General features: G+C 58.9%; 1 protein-coding gene, 1 long non-coding RNA gene and 1 other non-coding gene across 6 annotated transcripts; all 3 read right to left on the reverse strand.

Moving 5' to 3' along the window:
* Positions 1-5544: 5544 nt before the first annotated feature.
* LOC123651718 lies at positions 5545-11148 on the reverse strand. The gene is made up of 3 exons (XR_006740583.1): positions 10299-11148; positions 9823-9928; positions 5545-6828 (listed from the first exon to the last, which is right to left on the reverse strand). It is a non-coding gene; the product is annotated as an uncharacterized LOC123651718 (long non-coding RNA).
* A 480-nt stretch (positions 11149-11628) lies between these two features.
* On the reverse strand, positions 11629-16363 carry LOC123651719. Of its 4 annotated transcripts, XR_006740584.1 has the most exons (5): positions 15026-15471; positions 14265-14408; positions 13884-14041; positions 13251-13352; positions 11629-12629 (listed from the first exon to the last, which is right to left on the reverse strand). XR_006740584.1 is itself a non-coding variant. In XM_045576029.1 (4 exons), exons 1-3 carry the CDS (start codon positions 15434-15436, stop codon positions 13976-13978), a joined length of 621 nt encoding a protein of 206 aa, XP_045431985.1. In that variant the 5' UTR covers positions 15437-15474; the 3' UTR covers positions 11629-12629; positions 13884-13975. The 4 variants fall into 4 exon arrangements, 3 of the variants coding, with proteins under 3 accessions (XP_045431985.1, XP_045431984.1, XP_045431986.1); XM_045576029.1 differs by lacking the exon at positions 13251-13352 and having other exon boundaries at positions 15026-15474; XM_045576028.1 differs by lacking the exon at positions 11629-12629 and having other exon boundaries at positions 12640-13352; positions 15026-15472.
* LOC118710320 lies at positions 13651-13778 on the reverse strand. The gene has a single exon (XR_004985378.1). It is a non-coding gene; the product is annotated as a small nucleolar RNA SNORA54 (small nucleolar RNA).

Here is a 16363-nt window from a genome sequence, read left to right on the forward strand (position 1 = left end):
AAGGTTGGCAGGTCTGATTGGGTGGCATCTAGCTCCCCGCCAAGCACAAATCAGCGCGCACCCCTCGCCTGTGAACACTGTCCCCAAGGACGGGGTCCGGGCACACTGGGCCCCCTGTTGGGTTAGTGGCTTTTGCACCCGTGTGGCTCTGGGACAAGTGTGATCTGGCTGGGCCTGCCGGTCTGCGGGCAGGGAGGCCGGCTGTTAGATCCCTAAAGGCAAAGCACAAAGAACAAAAACAGGCGGAGACAAAAATGAAGACGATCAGACCGTGTTTTCCGTGTTAGAACCCGGTTTCAGTTGTAGACTACAACCCGCCCCGGCCATGGCAGTCCCTTGAGGACTTGCAAAGCTTTGGCTTGGCCGTCAGTCCCCGCCCGGGGGCAGCTAAGTCCTCCCGGAGCACGTGCTCGCCTGTCCTGGGAGTTCCCATGTGCCCCTGGGGTGTCGGGCAGTCGCATGGGGAGTCTGTCCCCCTCCCAGCAGTTTCCTGAAAAAAAAAAAAAATTCCAAATGCGCCTTCTGCGGCCAGGGCCCCGCCATGCCAGCCTGGAGGTCTCTGCTGGTCGCCTTGGGCCTTGCTGGATACTTTCTACCTGTTCAGAGCCGGACAGGAGACGCTCCGAGGTGAACGAGATGAATTTGGGGGTCTTGGGGGGCAGCGGTGCTCTCTTGACCCCGCCCCCGCCCCCGCCCCCGCCCCCGCCCTTCAAATGCATCTTTGTTTGACTTGTATCCCATTAGCAGTCGCTACCTTGTGGTTGCTTTTCTATAGCTCCGGAGCAAGGGAAGGGCTACAATTTGATCTCGGTGCCCGAGGCAGAGTTCCAGGAACCCGGAGGCGATATCAGATTGCCCCCGGTTAGGCTCAGCTTCAAAAATTCATCTAGTTCTTGGGAGATTGTACCACCAGATATATAGAAAAGTGTGTGCCTCAGGGCGATTCCTGGCTGAGCTGTGAGTGCCCCGGGGGGGCGGCCGGGGCCGGCACCGCCGGGGTCCGCCGCGGGCGCTGCTTACCCCCGGGGCTCGCCCCGCTCCTGGGAGCACCCAAGGGCCGGTCCGCAGGAGCTGCAGGAGCCCACCCGGCCGTGGGGGGCCTCCGACCTCGCGGGTCTGCCTGCTCGGTCTGCCGTGGGGGCCGAGTTGGGTGCCGGCCCGCGGGTCTGCCTGCTCGGTCTGCCGTGGGGGCCGAGTTGGGTGCTGGCCCGCGGGTCTGCCTGCTCGGTCGTGGAAGCGCCCGAGGGCCCCGTCCAAGGAGCCGCAGAGCCCACAAGGCCGTGGGGGCCGAGTTGGGTGCCGGCCCGCGGGTCTGCCTGCTCGGTCTGCCGTGGAGGCCGAGTTGGGTGCCGGCCCGTGGGTCTGCCTGCTCGGTCTGCCGTGGGGGCCGAGTTGGGTGCCGGCCCGCGGGTCTGCCTGCTCGGTCTGCCGTGGGGGCCGAGTTGGGTGCCGGCCCGCGGGTCTGCCTGCTCGGTCTGCCGTGGGGGCCGAGTTGGGTGCCGGCCCGCGGGTCTGCCTGCTCGCTCGTGGAAGTGCCCGAGGGCCGCGTCCAAGGAGCCGCAGAACCCACAAGGCCGTGGGGGCCGGGCCGAGTTGGGTGTCTGCCTGCGCGCTCGTGGAAGCGCCCGAGGGGCCCCTGTCCGCAGGAGCCGCTGAGGTCCCCACCCGGCTGTGGGGATGCTGTTGTGGGAGCGCCCGCGGGGCTTGGTCCGCGGGAGCCACGGGAGGCTCGCCCGGCCGGGGGTGCCTCCAGTCCCTCTGCTCACTCGCTTGTGGAAGCTCCTTGTGGGCCCGTCCACGGGAGCCGTAGGAGGCTCACCCGGCCGCGGGGGCCGTGGTAGCCGCTGACCCGTGGGTCTGTCTGCTCGCTCGCTCTGGGAGCTCCTGTGGGGCCCGTCAAAGAAGCCTCGGGCGGTCCACCTTTCTATAGTCTCCAGAGCAAGATATATAAGGGCTAAAACTTGATCTTTGGTGCCCGAGGCAGAGTTCCAGGAACCCGGAGGCCATATCCGATTGCTCCCGGTGTTCTCTCCGTTTCAAAATTCCACCCAGTTCTTGGGAGATTGTACCACCAGATATACAGGGAGGTGTGTGCCTCAAAGCGATTCCTGGCTGAGCTGTGAGTGCCCCGGGGGGCGGCTGGGGGGTCCGCCCGCGGGAGCTGCTTACCCTCAGGGCTGGCCCACTGGTGGGAGCACCCAGGGCCGGTCCGACCGCAGGAGCCCACTCGGCCGTGGGGGTGCCGACCTCGTGGGTCTGCCTGCTCGCTATCCTCGGTCGGGGAAGTGCCAGAGGGCCCGGTCCACAGGAAGCCGTAGGGGCTACACTGACCAAAGAGGGCCGTGTTGGGCCCTGACCTGTGTGTGTTCGCTCTGCTCACTCGCGGAAAATGTGCTTGAGGGCCCCGTCCACAGGAGCCGCGGAGGGTCGCGTTGGGTGCTGACCCTGTGGGTCTGCCTGCTTGCTTTGCTCGCTCGTGGAAGCCCCGAGGGCCTGGCCACAGGAGCCGCAGAGGGTCCACTGGCCATGAGGGCCGAGTTGGGCCCCAACCCGCGGGTCTGTCTACTTGATCGTGGAAGTGCCCAAGGGCCCCGTAATAGGAGCACCAGAGGGCCCACAAAAGGTCTCGAAGGCCGTGTTGGGTGCTGGCCCCGCGGGTCTTCCTGCTGGCTCATGGGGGGGTGCCAGAGGGCCCACCTTGCTGTGGTGGGGGGGCGCTGACCGGTAAGCTTGCATGCCCGTGGAGAGCGCCACTGGGCCCGGCCGCGGGGGCTCGGGTGCCTCCGACCATTTTGTCTGCTCATTTGCTTGTGGAAAAGCTCATTGTGTGCCCGTCCACAGGAGCTGTAGGAGGCTCACCCAGCCGCGGGGGCCGCGTTGGGCCCAGACCCGTGGGTCTGCCTGCTTGCTTCCTAGCTTTTCTATCAGGCTTTCCTGCGACTTGCTACCGAGGTGTGGGGGCCGGACCACGGTGTATACTCAGCGTGTGCGGTCCTATGGAGGCTCCTTGATGGAATTTCCCTTGGATTGAGATGGCCTGGAGGTGTGAGGGACTGACTGGGCCCAGTGCCTGAGGGGGGCCGGGGCACTCAGGGGCCGCTGCTTGTCTCGGTGCTTAGGTGCACTGGAAGTTTGTGTCTTACCGTGAGATGGGGCCTTTGCTTTTAACCAGTTCCCGACCCAAGCGTGCGAGGCTGGACCAGGAGGGCTCCTCACCAGAGACAGCCAGGGAAGAAGGGGACGTTAGCCCATAACCCAGCCGGGTCACTAAAAAGTGGGGCCTGGTGTGGGGTCTTGTGGACACAGTGATGTGTGGTTCAGCCCTGCCACCAGCTGCAGAGCCGGGAATCGGGCTTCTCCGCCCTGAGGGAGAAAGTGGCGAGCTCCCTATAGTGAATCGCAGACGAATTGGTTGGCTCCCTGGGCGCAGGGTTCGGTCTTAAAACTGGTCCACCACCCGACTCTTCCCCCCCCGAGCAGGCCCACGCGGGGCCCGGCATTCATTCGCGCTCCCGGAGCCCTGACGCGCGGTATCGTCCTCACCCCATGCGGACACCTGGTGCGGCTTAGCAAGCTCCACCTGCCCGGCTTACACTGCAGGTGTCTTCAACCTCTTCCTCGGGCTGCCGCCCACTCTCGCGCGGGAGAAAGGCGTGGGAAGGCTCACGCACCGCCTTCCGCTTGTCGCGTTCCGGAGGGCTCCCCGCGCGGAGCAGGGTGGGCGCCTTTGCTGTGTAGTCGACACGGTCGTTCTCCGGGTTGCGGCCGTGCAAGACGCTCCCCCTCGGCCGCGGTGCCGTGTCTGGGCTCCGGCGCCCAAAGGCGGTGAGTGCGGTTCTTACCCGTGTGTGTGACCTACGCCTCGGTCAAATGTGCTTGGTTGGCCCCACTTTGCAGGCCCCTCCTCGGGCTGCTTTGCGGGCTCCGGTGCCCGAAGGGGGGAGTGCGGTTCTCACCCCGGGAGTTCTGTGATGCCCTTAGGCGCTCAGGTGGGCCTCTCCCTGGGCTCCCCAGACTGGTTCTTGTGGCGCTGGAGGTTGGGCCCAGTGTGTGGTGGCTGCTCTTGCTGGCCAGGGGTGTGCTAGTTTGCCCGCTTTGCCCTGATGTTTGCCCTGGGGAGCCTTCCTCAGTGCAGCGGTAAGTGAGCTGAAATTGGGAGGCTTGAGGGGGGCCCAGCTCGCTGAGCTTTTGATCGTGTTTCCAGTGTGTGAAAGGGGCGTATCGAGTGAAAAACGCCCACAAAGGGTTGCGATTCGTTCGGTGGACTTTATTTTGCTAGTTGGGGTCCACAAGGGCAGGTTTGTAACTAATAGCCCCCAGGCTGTTTTGGGCAAGTGTTTCCCCTTTCCCCGGGCGCCTATCCGGGAGAGGGAGGGGCAGAAAGTTGCAGGGGTTTTGGTCCTTACCTCTTCCCCACGGAAGAGGCTTCTTGTAAAGGCTGGATGGTGGCGTTAGAAAATCCTTGAAAGGGGAGGGAGGCTTGTGTCTCCCTCTCGGGGCTCAGCTTCAGGCTTGGCCTCTAGGTTTTCCCTTGTGGGTGCTGTATCCCACATTTCACCTTCTCCCTTCCTCCAAGCAGCGTGTGAGGGGGGAAAGGGGTTGGCTTGCTGGGGTCGACCAGATGGCCCCCCCCCCCCAAAAAAAATTTTTTTTGAGGTTGATCAGATGGCCCAAAAAAATTAGGTCGACCAGATGGCCCAGCGAAATTAGGTCGACCAGATGGCCTAAAAAAAAAAATTTTTTTTTTTTTTTTTTTCGGGTCGACCAGATGGCCCAGCGAAAATTTGGCCGCCAGAACGGGGGAAGCGTCCGGGGGTGCTGGGTGGCCCAGAGCTCTCCCGAGCCCCGTTTTGCAGGGGGGAAAAAAAGGCCGGCCCCGGGGTTAGATATCCCTCCGCCGCATGAGGTCGACCAGCAGGCCCAATGCAGCCAACACGGAGGCTCAAAGTGACATCTAATCGCGGAGGGATATTTTTTTTTTTTTTTCCAGAAATGCCAGTCAGTCCACGCAAAAGCGACCCCCCAACTGCACGCACACACGCCCCGGGCCTCCTGGGGACGTCCGTCCGTGCTGTGGGGAGGTCACAGTTGTCACAAACGGCATTTCTGACCTCCAGGCACGTTTCTGCATGTACGCACGCCCAGTGGGAAGAGCAGAAACGGGCCTGGAGGTCAGAAATAATATTTGTGACCAACTGCGACCTCCCCACAGCACGGATGGACGTCCCCGGGAGGCCCGGGGCGTGTGTGCGTGCAGTTGGGGGCCGCTTTTGCGTGGACTGACTGGCTTCTCTAAGAAAAAAAATCCCTTCGAGAATAGATGTCACTTTGGAACCTCCGTGTTGGCTGCATTGGGGCCTGCAGGTCGACCTCGTGCGGCGGTGGGACATCTAACCCCGGAGCCGGCCTTTTTCCCCAAAAAAACGGGGCTCAGGAGAGCTCTGGGCCACCCAGCACCCCCGGACGCTTCCCCCGTTCTGGCGGCCAAATTTCGCTGGGCCATCTGGTCGACCCCAGCAAGGGCTTTACACTTTAAAAAGTTTCACTAGGGGCCAAATACACCACCTCATTCACCTTGAAAGGAACTGAGGGCTGCAAGGTCACCCCCCAGGCCCGTCCGCTGGCAGCCCCACTCCCACCGGCACAGCGCCGAGCGATTGGGGCCACCAGCAACGGGTGCGAGTGGCAGCTACTGCCCCAATTGCCCGGCAGGAACTGGAGCAGGAGCAGGGGAGAAACCCTCGGGAGCTTCGGGGCCGGCAGCCGGCAGCCGGCACTGGCAGGGGGGCGAGCATCAGGTGGAAGCACGGTGCTCGGGGAGCAAATAAAAGCAACCAGCACCCCCACCTGGGCGGGTGCCCCTGCCCCACCACCCCACTGCAGTCACCGCCCGCCCTGGCACCAGGCTTCTAAAGTTCGCAGCCACGGGGTCACAGGCCCTCGACACCCTCTGCCTCCAAAGGGGTCTGATGCTCTCCTAGTGCGATTTCCTATTGGGGGAGAAATCTTCCAGGAATTGTCTTTTGGTTCTTTTTGCTTTTCCCTACTTGCCTAACGCCTGCCTGCGATAGATACCACAGCCTGCCTTCTCCAAGTCTGTAAGCCCTGAGGACCCCCTTCACCCACCATGGTTTCTTTTTGACCTAGTTTATGCTTCAAGAAATTAGTCCCAGAAAAGGGCTAGGGCCAACTGGTGGGTTACCGGCACCCGGGCAGCCTCGTTCCGGGTTCCAGCCGAGCCGGGTGGAGCCTCCGCGCTGGAAGGAAGAGGCAGGTCAGTCTGCATTTCCTTTCGCCGGGACAGACTGGCTCACAGCTCATCCTCCATCCTCGGTTCTTCCTTTCCCCTCCCCTAGGGCCCCCGACAAATCTTTCAAAACGCCATTTCAGCCCTGGGCGAAACCCAACAGCCTGTCCCTGCTCTCTCCTCCCGTCCCCTAAAGAGACGCCCGGCACGCCGGGCCATGTGAGACCCACAGCTTGACATGGAATGTGTCCTCTTGTCGTGACACATGACAGCCGCCACGCGCACACGGTGGCTGAAATGCTGCCGGGAGAGCCACTCACAAGCAAAAACCTAAGCCCAAGACATTTCTCAAAGCCCTCCTCCTGCGCCCCCTTCCCCCGAACAAATCGCACAAGGAGAGCGTTGCCGGATGCAGGACTGGCCCCCGTGCTCAGTGTTTCCCCGCCTGTGCTGAGTGGGGAGCAGCTCTACCTTTCCTGGTTTCTCCTTGTGCCCTTCTTTCTCCTTGGGCGTTTACTTCTTCCTGCACCTCCAGGTGCGGCCGCTCGAGCCTCCTGCCTTCTCACAACGTCCCTCGGGGGCTGCGGGGAGAGAAGAATGGGGAAGGTAAGCACCTGTGTGCCACGGAAACTCCGGAGTCCACACGGTTCCAAAGACCCCTCTGCGTCTGTTCTGGCTGATTCCGGGGGAGGGGGCTGCCCCACGGCGCCGGAAACTCCCAGAGATGCCGACTTCTGCCCTCCTCCCCCCCAACTGCAAATTCAGAGACACCTGGAGGGCTCAGCCCTGAGATGCAAGTGCTATGACGGGCCGCTCGGCTGTCAGTCCACAGCCGGGATACCTCCCGGCACCCAGCGCCCAGGTTGACCAGAATTCCAGAAGACAGCCCGGAAAGATCACGTCTTCGTCATGACCACTGGCAAGTGAGTCCAGGTTGACACCAGAAAGCTCGAGATCCTCAGGTATTTTTTTTTAATACATTTTATTCATTTTAGAGAGGAAGGGAGAGGGAGGAAGAGAGGGAAACATCAATGCTGAGAGCCCTGACCTGAGCCAGGGGCATGTACCTTGGTTGTGGGCATATCCCCAGTAGGGGGTGTGCAGAAGGCAGGTGATTGATGTTTTTAACTATTTCTCTCTGTAAAAAAGCAGTAAAAAAAATTATATATATATATGTGTGTGTGTGTGTATATATATATATATTTATATATATATGTGTGTGTGTGTGTGTGTGTGTATTATTTTTTTTAAACATCAATGATGAGAATCACTGGCTGCATCAATATGAGAATCACTGATCGAGCCCTCAACCCAGGAATGTGCCCTTGGCCGGAATCACACCTGGGACCCTTCGGTCCGAAGGCCAACACTCTATCCATTGAGCCAAATCCCCTAGGGCAATCCTCAGGTATTTTTAAAAATATATATATTTTATTGATTTTTTACATAAAGGAAGGGGGAGAGATAGAGAGCTAGTAACGTCGATGAGAGAGCATCATCGACCAGCTGCCTCTTGTACACCCCCTACCGGGGATGTGCCCGCAACCAAGGTACATGCCATTGACCGGAATCGAACCTGGGACCCTTCAGTCCGCAGACCGACGCTCTACCACTGAGCCAAACCAGTTTTGGCAATCTTCAGGTATTTTTTTTATCATGGTTTCACAGAAAAGAAAAACCCCTCCTGCCAGCATGAGAAGGTCTATATTTCCATCATGACCGCTTAGAGGACAGGCAGGTGAACATCACTACCTATAGACAGCATAGGAACAAGGCCCCTTAGCTGAATGAATCCACAGAAAACACGGGTCAAGTGTCATGATCAAGTGGGATGTAGGGGTGTGGGTGTATGTGTGTGTGTGGGGGGGGGGATGGCAGGGATGAGTGAAACTTAATAAAGGAAACAAACCCTAGCCGGTTTGGCTCAATGGATAGAGCATTGGCCTGTGGACTGAAGGGTCCTGGGTTCGATTCTAGTCAAGGGCACTTGCCTGGGTTGCAGGCTCCATCCCCAGAGGGAGGGGCATGCAGGATACAGCTGATTAATGATTATTTTAAAAAATATACAGTACTGATTTTTCAGAGAGGGAAAGGGATAGTTAGAAACATCCATCACAGAGAAACATCGATCAGCTGCCTCCTGCACGCCCTCTGCTGGGAATGTGCCTGCAACCAAGGTACATGCCCTTGACCGGAATGGAACCTGGGACCCTTCAGTCCTCAGGCTGACGCTCTATCCACTGAGCCAAACAGGTAAGGGGCCTGATCAATGATTCTCATCATTGAAGTTTCTATCCATCCCTCTCTCTGAAATCAAGAGATTTAAAATAAAAATAAAAGGCATCAAAAGGATACTTCCACTTTGGAGAGAGGGAGGTATGATTACAGGGACGTTGCTAACTGTTGAGTCAGCTTAGAATAAAATCAACCAAGTGTCCTTTATTTAACCGACATTTTCCTGCCCCAAATTGATAGGCCATAGCATACACCTTTCCCTGCAGGGTTCCTGGTGGGGGGGGTGTGTGGCTGTGGTGGGTGCTTGGGGCTGTTTCACCACTCTCAGCCTGCTTGAAAGATTTACACTTGGACTTTGTAATTTCTTTTTTCTTTTTTTTTAATATATATTTTATTGATTTTTTTACAGAGAGGAAGAGAGAGTGGGATAGAGAGTTAGAAATATCGATGATGAGAGAGAATCATTGATCAGCTGCCTCCTGCACACCCTCGACTGGGGATATGCCTGCAACCAAGGTACATGCCCTTGACTGGAATGGAACCTGGGACCTTTCAGTCCACAGGCCGACGCTCTATCCACTGAGCCACACCGGTTTCGGCGGACTTTGTCATTTCTTGTTGCCCATACAGCCAACAAGCCAAGAGGCTGACTGGGCGTGCAGGCCCACGGCCCACGGGGAAGGAGAGGCAGGCTTGAGGAGTTTTAGGACATCTGCTCTTCCCCACCCCCCCAACCTGGGTAACCATGGTGACTCCACAGGCCGACGCTCTATCCACTGAGCCACACCGGTTTCGGCGGACTTTGTCATTTCTTGTTGCCCATACAGCCAACAAGCCAAGAGGCTGACTGGGCGTGCAGGCCCACGGCCCACGGGGAAGGAGAGGCAGGCTTGAGGAGTTTTAGGACATCTGCTCTTCCCCACCCCCCCAACCTGGGTAACCATGGTGACTCCAATGCAGGACCACGTGTGTTTGATGCTGCTGCTATGGAAACGGTAGCATCCGGTCTGATGGGCGAGAAGGCCACCCTTTCAGAGGCAAGGATTGTGAAAACCAATCAGAACAGAGTGTTAGGAGGACCTAACCAACCCACACCTGGGTTTCTCCATCCTCCCTCCCTCCAGGCCTGAGGGTTAACAGGCAGGCCTGTGAGTGACGTTTCCAACCTAATCCTCCTCCAGGAAACACCTCTTAGCCCTGGGAAACCCGATCGCACGTTCCGTTCGTTTGTAAAGTGGTTCCCGCCCTCTCCCCTCCCCTCCTAATACGCTGATTCGCACCCGGTGCTCCTTACTCTCCATCGACCGCAGCGTCATCTGCTGTCGGAACCAGGTACTAACCCACAGCAGCTGCCGCCGGGCCGGCCGCCTCTGCCCGGAGGCCCTCAGGCGGGCGGAGAGCTTCGGAGAGACCGCCAGTGAGAGGATGCGGCCAGCAGGGGGCGCACTGCGAGCAAAAACAAAACAAAGGAAAGAAGTTTGTGAGAAACAGAAAAGACAAGCACTGCTTCCCGGGGGATCAAGAGAAGCGGAGCCTCTGGATCGGGCGGGCAGAGGCCTCCCACACCCGGGCACTCGCCCAGGGATCCCAGGGACCGCAAGGACGGGGCTTGCTTTTCAATAAAAAAAAAATAATAAAAATAAAAATAAAGCGGCCGGAAGCCGCCGCCGCCGCCGCCGGAAGAGCGGCTCGGGGAGGGAAAGGCCTCCCAGGCCCCGCCCCTCCCGGCCCGGCTAGGCGCGCCGCGGAGGACCACGCACCGCCCATGGCGGCGGCCACCCGGGGCCCCGGGGCCCCGGGGTTCGCGGCGACTCACCGGTGACGCGCAGGAGGCGCAGCCCCTCCGATTCCGGAGCCGGACGCGCCGACAGCGTCTCCCCGTCCGGCTCCGTGGCGGCCGCGGCGCCGCTGTTGACTTCCGGGTTTCGGCTTTAGGCCCGCCCCCACGTATATATTACGTGCGCTCGGGGGGCGTGGCTTCGGCCTCTCCAGCCAATGGCGTCGCAGCACAGCCACAGAGTGGCAGGCACAGCGCGGTTGGGACGCGTGTCAGTGTTGACGCTTGTAGGGAAGCCGCTCGGCCCGCTCCCGCCGCCGCCCGCGGCACCTTCTAGGCTGAGAAGGGCCGGCGATTAGCCGTGTCTCCTCCCGTCCGCGATCCAGGCCTCTTGGGCGGGACGATCCCTGCGATGCCCCAACACGCTTGGTGTCACTGTGACAGGCATGACAGCCCGTCCCTCTGCCCACCACATCCTGCACCCACTACCTGAGACTCGCTGAACCTATTGGACATGTGACTGCGGGTGTGTGTGTGGTGTGTGTGTGTGTGTGTTTCAGAAGGTTTGGAAGGGAACACACCTAGCTGTCTCAACGGCTAATTGACAATCAGTAATGTGATTTTTAAAGAGAGAGACCCTAGGCCCCCGTGATACCAAGCTCGTTTTAGTGCCTGACTTAATTGCTGATTGAACCTCTTCCAGAAACAGTCAACCAGTTTGGAAAGTTCTGATGGGGCGCCAGCAAGGTAATGGTCACAGTCCCCACCACAGGAAGAAGATGCAATGTGATAAAACCCTCCTCCTTCCCTTCTCCAGAGGCTCTCATCTAAAACAAACAAAAACACTTAGAGAATCCCTTATTTCTCCCATTTTATGTGTTTATTTGAGCCACACTAACATATACTGGGGAGCAAGATCTCAAATGCCCCCGTTCTTGTTTTTCTGTTTCCTTGGTAATCCCCACAGAGTATATTTTCCTATTGATTTTTAGAGATAAGAGGAAAGGAGGGACTGGTTGCTTCCTGCACCTGCCAAAAGGGGGCTGGGCCTAGTCTGCAACCCAGGCACTTGCCTTACACCAAATCGAACCCAGGACCCTTCAGTCCAGGGGCCAACGCCCTATCCACTGAGCCACACCGGCCAGGGCTCCTTTTTCTTTCAACAGCTCCTTTGCCCCCACCTTTCTTCCTCTAAAAACCTGCCATTTTTTACAACCCTCCTGAGTCCCCTTCTAGCTGCTGCCCAATTCATGATTCCCTCAATAAAGACAATGACATATTTTTTTAAAAAATATATATATTTTATTGTTTTTTTTACAGAGAGGAAGGGAGAGGGAGTTAAAAACATCAAGAAGAGAGAAACATCGATTAACTGCCTCTTGCACACCCTCCACTGGGGATGTGCAAACAATCAAAGTACATGCCCTTGACCAGAATCGAACCCCGGACCTGTCTACAAGCAGATGCTCTATCCACTGAGCCACACCGGCTTTGGCCAAAATTGGTTTTACTTGCCACTTCACTTGCTGGGCTTTAAAAAGGTTTAGTGTTTTTGCTATTTTCAGTGTTATTGATCTCAGAGGGGAAGGGAGATGAAGAAACATTAATCATGAGTCATTGATCCGCTGCCTCCTCCTCCCTGGGGATGGATCCCCCAACCTGGGTATGGAACCAGGAATCAGCCCCGTCATCTCCTGGTTCAGAGGTCGAAGCTCACCCACAGCCTCACTGGCCAAGCAGCACCCACGTGTAATCGCTGTGCCCAGGAGAGTCCTTCGCTGGGCTGTTAACTCTTTATTAACTTAGGGTTCACACTGCATTGCTGTGTGTCATGGATTCACCCCTGTGGAGGGCTCCCCCTGCTCCCCGACACACGTCAGATGCATGATGGCCCGCCCGAGGGGGGCCGGAAACCACAGACACGTACAAGCTGGAGAGCAAGCTTAAGGCAAAGGTTAGTCTAGGTCCCGGGAGCCCTTCGCGGCATTTCCAGGGAAATATCGGGGCTCGGTCCACAGGCCCCCTCGGTGAGGGCCGGAGCAGCTGAACCACACGCCGGACGCAGGTCTGGCCGTCGCGCTCACAGTCCGGGTGGACGAACACGGGCAGCTGGGCCCCTCGTCATGCGTGTGGACGGCCCCTCACGCCAGCGGGTTGGCCTTGGAGGTGCTGGAAGCCGGGAAGTGACGGGGAGGCCACGTGCTTGCCGCTCCGCCTGGCCTGGAGATCTGGTGGACGTGGGGGTTCCCGGTGGGGCGCACCGGGGGAGGGGGGGGAGGCGGCGGCTGTAGTTGGAAGGGACGTCACCGCAGAATGAAGAGCTTGGGCTCACACAGCCGGTTGGACTTCACCATCTGCAGGTCTCGTCGGCTAAGGAAGAGAGAGAAGAGGGGGGTCGGTCAGACTTGAGGTGCCACGGGGGTCCCAGCCCGTCCCACCCCGCCCCCCGTTGCTGCAGGTGTGGTCGCAACGCACGAGGCCCCCAGCTGCGCGAGGCCCGCCTTGCAGCGGCTGCAGCTCAGGCAGTTTCGTCACATCTGTCGGGGGACACTCAGGGGACAGGTTCCCGCGGCTGGATGGGGACCGGGTCCCCCGCTCCAGGAGGTTCCAGGATCGAGTCCCGGTCGGGGCACATGCCTGGGGTGTGGGCTCAATCCCCAGAGTGCCGGGAGGAGGCAGCCCATCCATGATTCCCTCCCATCGGTGAGGTCTCTCCCTCTCCCCTCCTCTGATATCAATAAAAATAAATAAAAGGATGGACAGTCGGGCACGTACCTCCTTTGCAACTTCCCCAATTCACCCTCAATGCCTATCAAGAGCAACCCCACCCCCATCTTGGTATTTGATCCACAAACCTCGCAACCTCACGGCCACCCAGGAGGTCCTAAGGCTTCCTCAGGTCCAAGACAGGGAGCCACCCACCCCCTGGGTAACCCGGGTTCCAGGACTGTCGGCCCCACGACGCCGAGGCCCGTGCGGCCATGCACTCACCCACGCAGGTCCTGCAGGTGGGGTGGCAGTGCCCGCATCGGATCAGCTCCGAGTCCAAGTAGGTGCCCGGCTCAGTCGGGAACACAGCTGCCCCTCACAAGGCTGTTGGCAGGAAAAAAATGGTAGTTAAAGAACCATTACGTATTTATTGATTTCGGAGAAGAAGAGAAACATCAAAGAGGAGAATCAGGGATTGGCTGCCTCCTGCACACCCACTACCAAATGGGGATGGAGCCTGCAACTCAGGCATGTGCCCTGACCAGGAAATGTACTGGGACCTCCTGGCTCATAGGCATCGCTCTAACCACTGAACCACACCGGCCAGGGCTGAGATATATATATATATATATTTATTTATTATTATTACTTTTTTTATTCTCCCCTCTCTCCCCACCCCTATGCTTGTCTCCAAGACCTGAAACTGACGGCCACCATCAGTCAGGCAGTCAGGGTCTGGCCGTGGGGCTGCTGTCGCACTGGAATGGAACCCGTCAGCCACAGCACGGCCACAGGTCACGAACAGTGCTGGGCAGGACTGTGTGTGAAAGGTGCCCTTCCCTTCTCTAGAGCAGCTAAAACTAAAGAGAAGACTTGTGAAATTTTAAGAAAAAATAGATATTTAAAATGTTAAACCTTTTCCAGTTCCAGTTCCGTTCAGCACCCCTTTGTCCTCACTGGCTGGTCGGGGCGAGGCCGGGCAGGGAGTTGCTGTAAAGGACTCACTGTCACCGGGTCGTCTCCTCCCTCAGGAAGGTCAACGGCTTGAGCGACGCCAGCGGGTGCAGGTCACCCTGTGGGAGGAGAGCGGACCCCGCTGAGACCTTCCACTGCGGCTGCCCCAGAGCGAGGCCCCCTGGTCCTGTCCTCCCGCTCCGGCTCCTGATCGGCTTCTAGCGAACAAGCGGACCAATACCCCGAGCTTCCGCACTCCTGGGCCGGGAAAATGCCTTTTCCAAAGAGGAAACGTGCAGTGTTCACACCGGGAACCAGACCGCCGGCCCGGCAGACACTCACCGTGTCCTGCCCTTGTTCCCCAGGAGGGTCTTCAGCCTCCTCGGCAGGGGAAGCGTCCAGTTTGCGGATTTCATCGTCAGAAAACCAATGGCATCGACTGGTATAAGGTCGCACCCAGATTCTGGATGACAGGGATTTTATATCCTGTGAATTAGAGAAAAAAAGCCCACGGGTACTCATGAAATTAAAAGGTGCTGCAGCACATTAGCAGAATTGCCCGGTAGCTTGGTTCAGAAAGCTAGCATTCGTTCAGGAAGTGTTCACCTAGGCCAGGCCAGTGTGGCGCAGTGACTGGCGTCAGACCATAACCCAGGAGGTCTCGGGTTCAATTCCAAATCAGGGCACAGACCCGGGTTGTAGGCTCATCTCCGGTAGGGGGCCTGCAGGAGGCGGCAGATCCATGATTCTTTCATCATTGATGTCTCTCTCATCCTCTCCCTCTCTCTAAAGAGAAGAAAAGCTCCAGCACGTGCCCTGTCCCCACTCTGACGCCATCGCTCACCGTGTTTCCTGAGAATCAGCCGCTCGCTCGGCGCTGGGGTCGGCGCTCGAGCGGATCAGACCGAGCCCCGGCGCCCCGAGGCCGCACCGAATACGGGCCCACGGGTCCGGGCCGGGAGCGACCCCAGTCCCGCCCCCAAGCCGCCGGCCGGGCGGGAGCCCGCGGGATGGTCCCCGCCCCGCCGGCCAGACGCGCCCGGGATGGCCCGGCGCAGCCCGCCCACCGCGGGGCCCAGAGGCCGCCCGCTGCCCGCACTCACCCCGCAGCCCGGCTCGCGGCCCCGCACGGCCTCGGTGCCCCGCGCCGCCCGCTCCATCCGCTCCGCCGTCGGCTCCGCCATCCCGCCGCCTCCCTCCACCTCCTCCGGCCCGCGGAGCCCTGTCCTCCCGACGCACAGTCCCCAATGCGGCCCCGGACACACTTCCCGGCGTGCCCCGCGCTCGCCGAGACGCACCTCCCGTCTTGTCCCGCCTCCCAAACAGTTGCACTTCCGGTCTACCTCTCCACCAAAACCTGACACACTTCCCAGCATGCCACGCAACACGACGCAAGACGCACCTTCTGGCACGCATGCGTCGACGCTGCCACACTTCCCGGCGTGCTTTGCGACCGACGCATGCCGCACTTCCCAGAATGCCACGCGAGCTACGCAAGACGCACTTCCCGGCATGCAAAGCGGCGGCGCTGCCACAATTCCCAGCGTGCTTCGCGACTGACGCGTGACGCACTTCCGGGCAAACACCGGGTCCACTGCCACTACACTTCCCAGCGTGCGTTGCGCCTGTCGCTAAGCAACAGGAATTGCTGAGGCCAGCTTAAAGAGCCAGCTGCTGGGCGTCCAGGCCAGAGCAATGGAGGAGCCGGGCTCCCGTTCTCTTGCGGTTTGGAGATCCAGGGCCCTTTGGCTACGTTCCCCGGTTCTGGTTGTGTTCTCGGGGGGCATCTCTGCAGCCTGGAGGGTCCCCGTTTCCAGACATTAGTATCTGCCGCTTCAGCAAAGTGTGAAAGCGCTCAGTCTGTGACAGGTTCCAGGAGGGGGACCGGGAGGGGTGGAGACTCCATGCAAAGGGCGCCTCTCCCGGGAAGGGGGTGTCGGCGGGCTCTCTGGCCGCCTGCCGAGGGCGTTCCTGGGACACAGGCCACATGGCCATCTGGTCAGAGGACTGGACGGCAGACACGCATCAGTGTGAACACCCGATTCCGATGGCTGTGCAGGAGGAGGCCCTGGTTTACAGGAAATCGCCCGTGCTATTTGGAAGAAGAAGAAATAAAAACGTTTGCGGGGTCACAGGGCATCACACGGGGGATTTCAGGTTGCTCGTGAAGAGACGTCTCTGTGCTGTACTTGTCACTTTACTGTAGTTTGGCTTTGGGATGGCTTAAAAAAAAAAAAAAAAAAAGTTTAAATGTTGCAATACCAGTTGTGTCCACAAGACGGCGACATAACATCGCAAAAGTGGTGTTAGCAGGTATATCCATTAATAACGGGGATTTCCCCCCCATAGATGCAGTTATTAATGATGAACTAAAACTCCCCGCAAATGCTCCTTTTTCGAGCATTAAACTCCACGTTTTTAGGCGTTAAAATACCTATGAT

This window comes from Pipistrellus kuhlii, unplaced genomic scaffold (genome assembly GCF_014108245.1).
Source record: "Pipistrellus kuhlii isolate mPipKuh1 unplaced genomic scaffold, mPipKuh1.p scaffold_m20_p_72, whole genome shotgun sequence".
Taxonomy (NCBI): Eukaryota; Metazoa; Chordata; class Mammalia; order Chiroptera; family Vespertilionidae; genus Pipistrellus; species Pipistrellus kuhlii.

What these genes read in the sequence shown, in the direction of transcription:
- LOC123651719 (XM_045576029.1), bottom strand. Translation starts at nt 15,436, where the DNA reads ATGCCGGGAAGTGCGTCTTGCGTAGCTCGCGTGGCATTCTGGGAAGTG. An exon ending in GCCGCGAGCCGGGCTGCGGG is followed by an intron (nt 14,409 to 15,025) that starts GTGAGTGCGGGC and finishes TCTAATTCACAG; the next exon opens with GATATAAAATCCCTGTCATC. An exon ending in GGGAACAAGGGCAGGACACG is followed by an intron (nt 14,042 to 14,264) that starts GTGAGTGTCTGC and finishes CTCCTCCCACAG; the next exon opens with GGTGACCTGCACCCGCTGGC.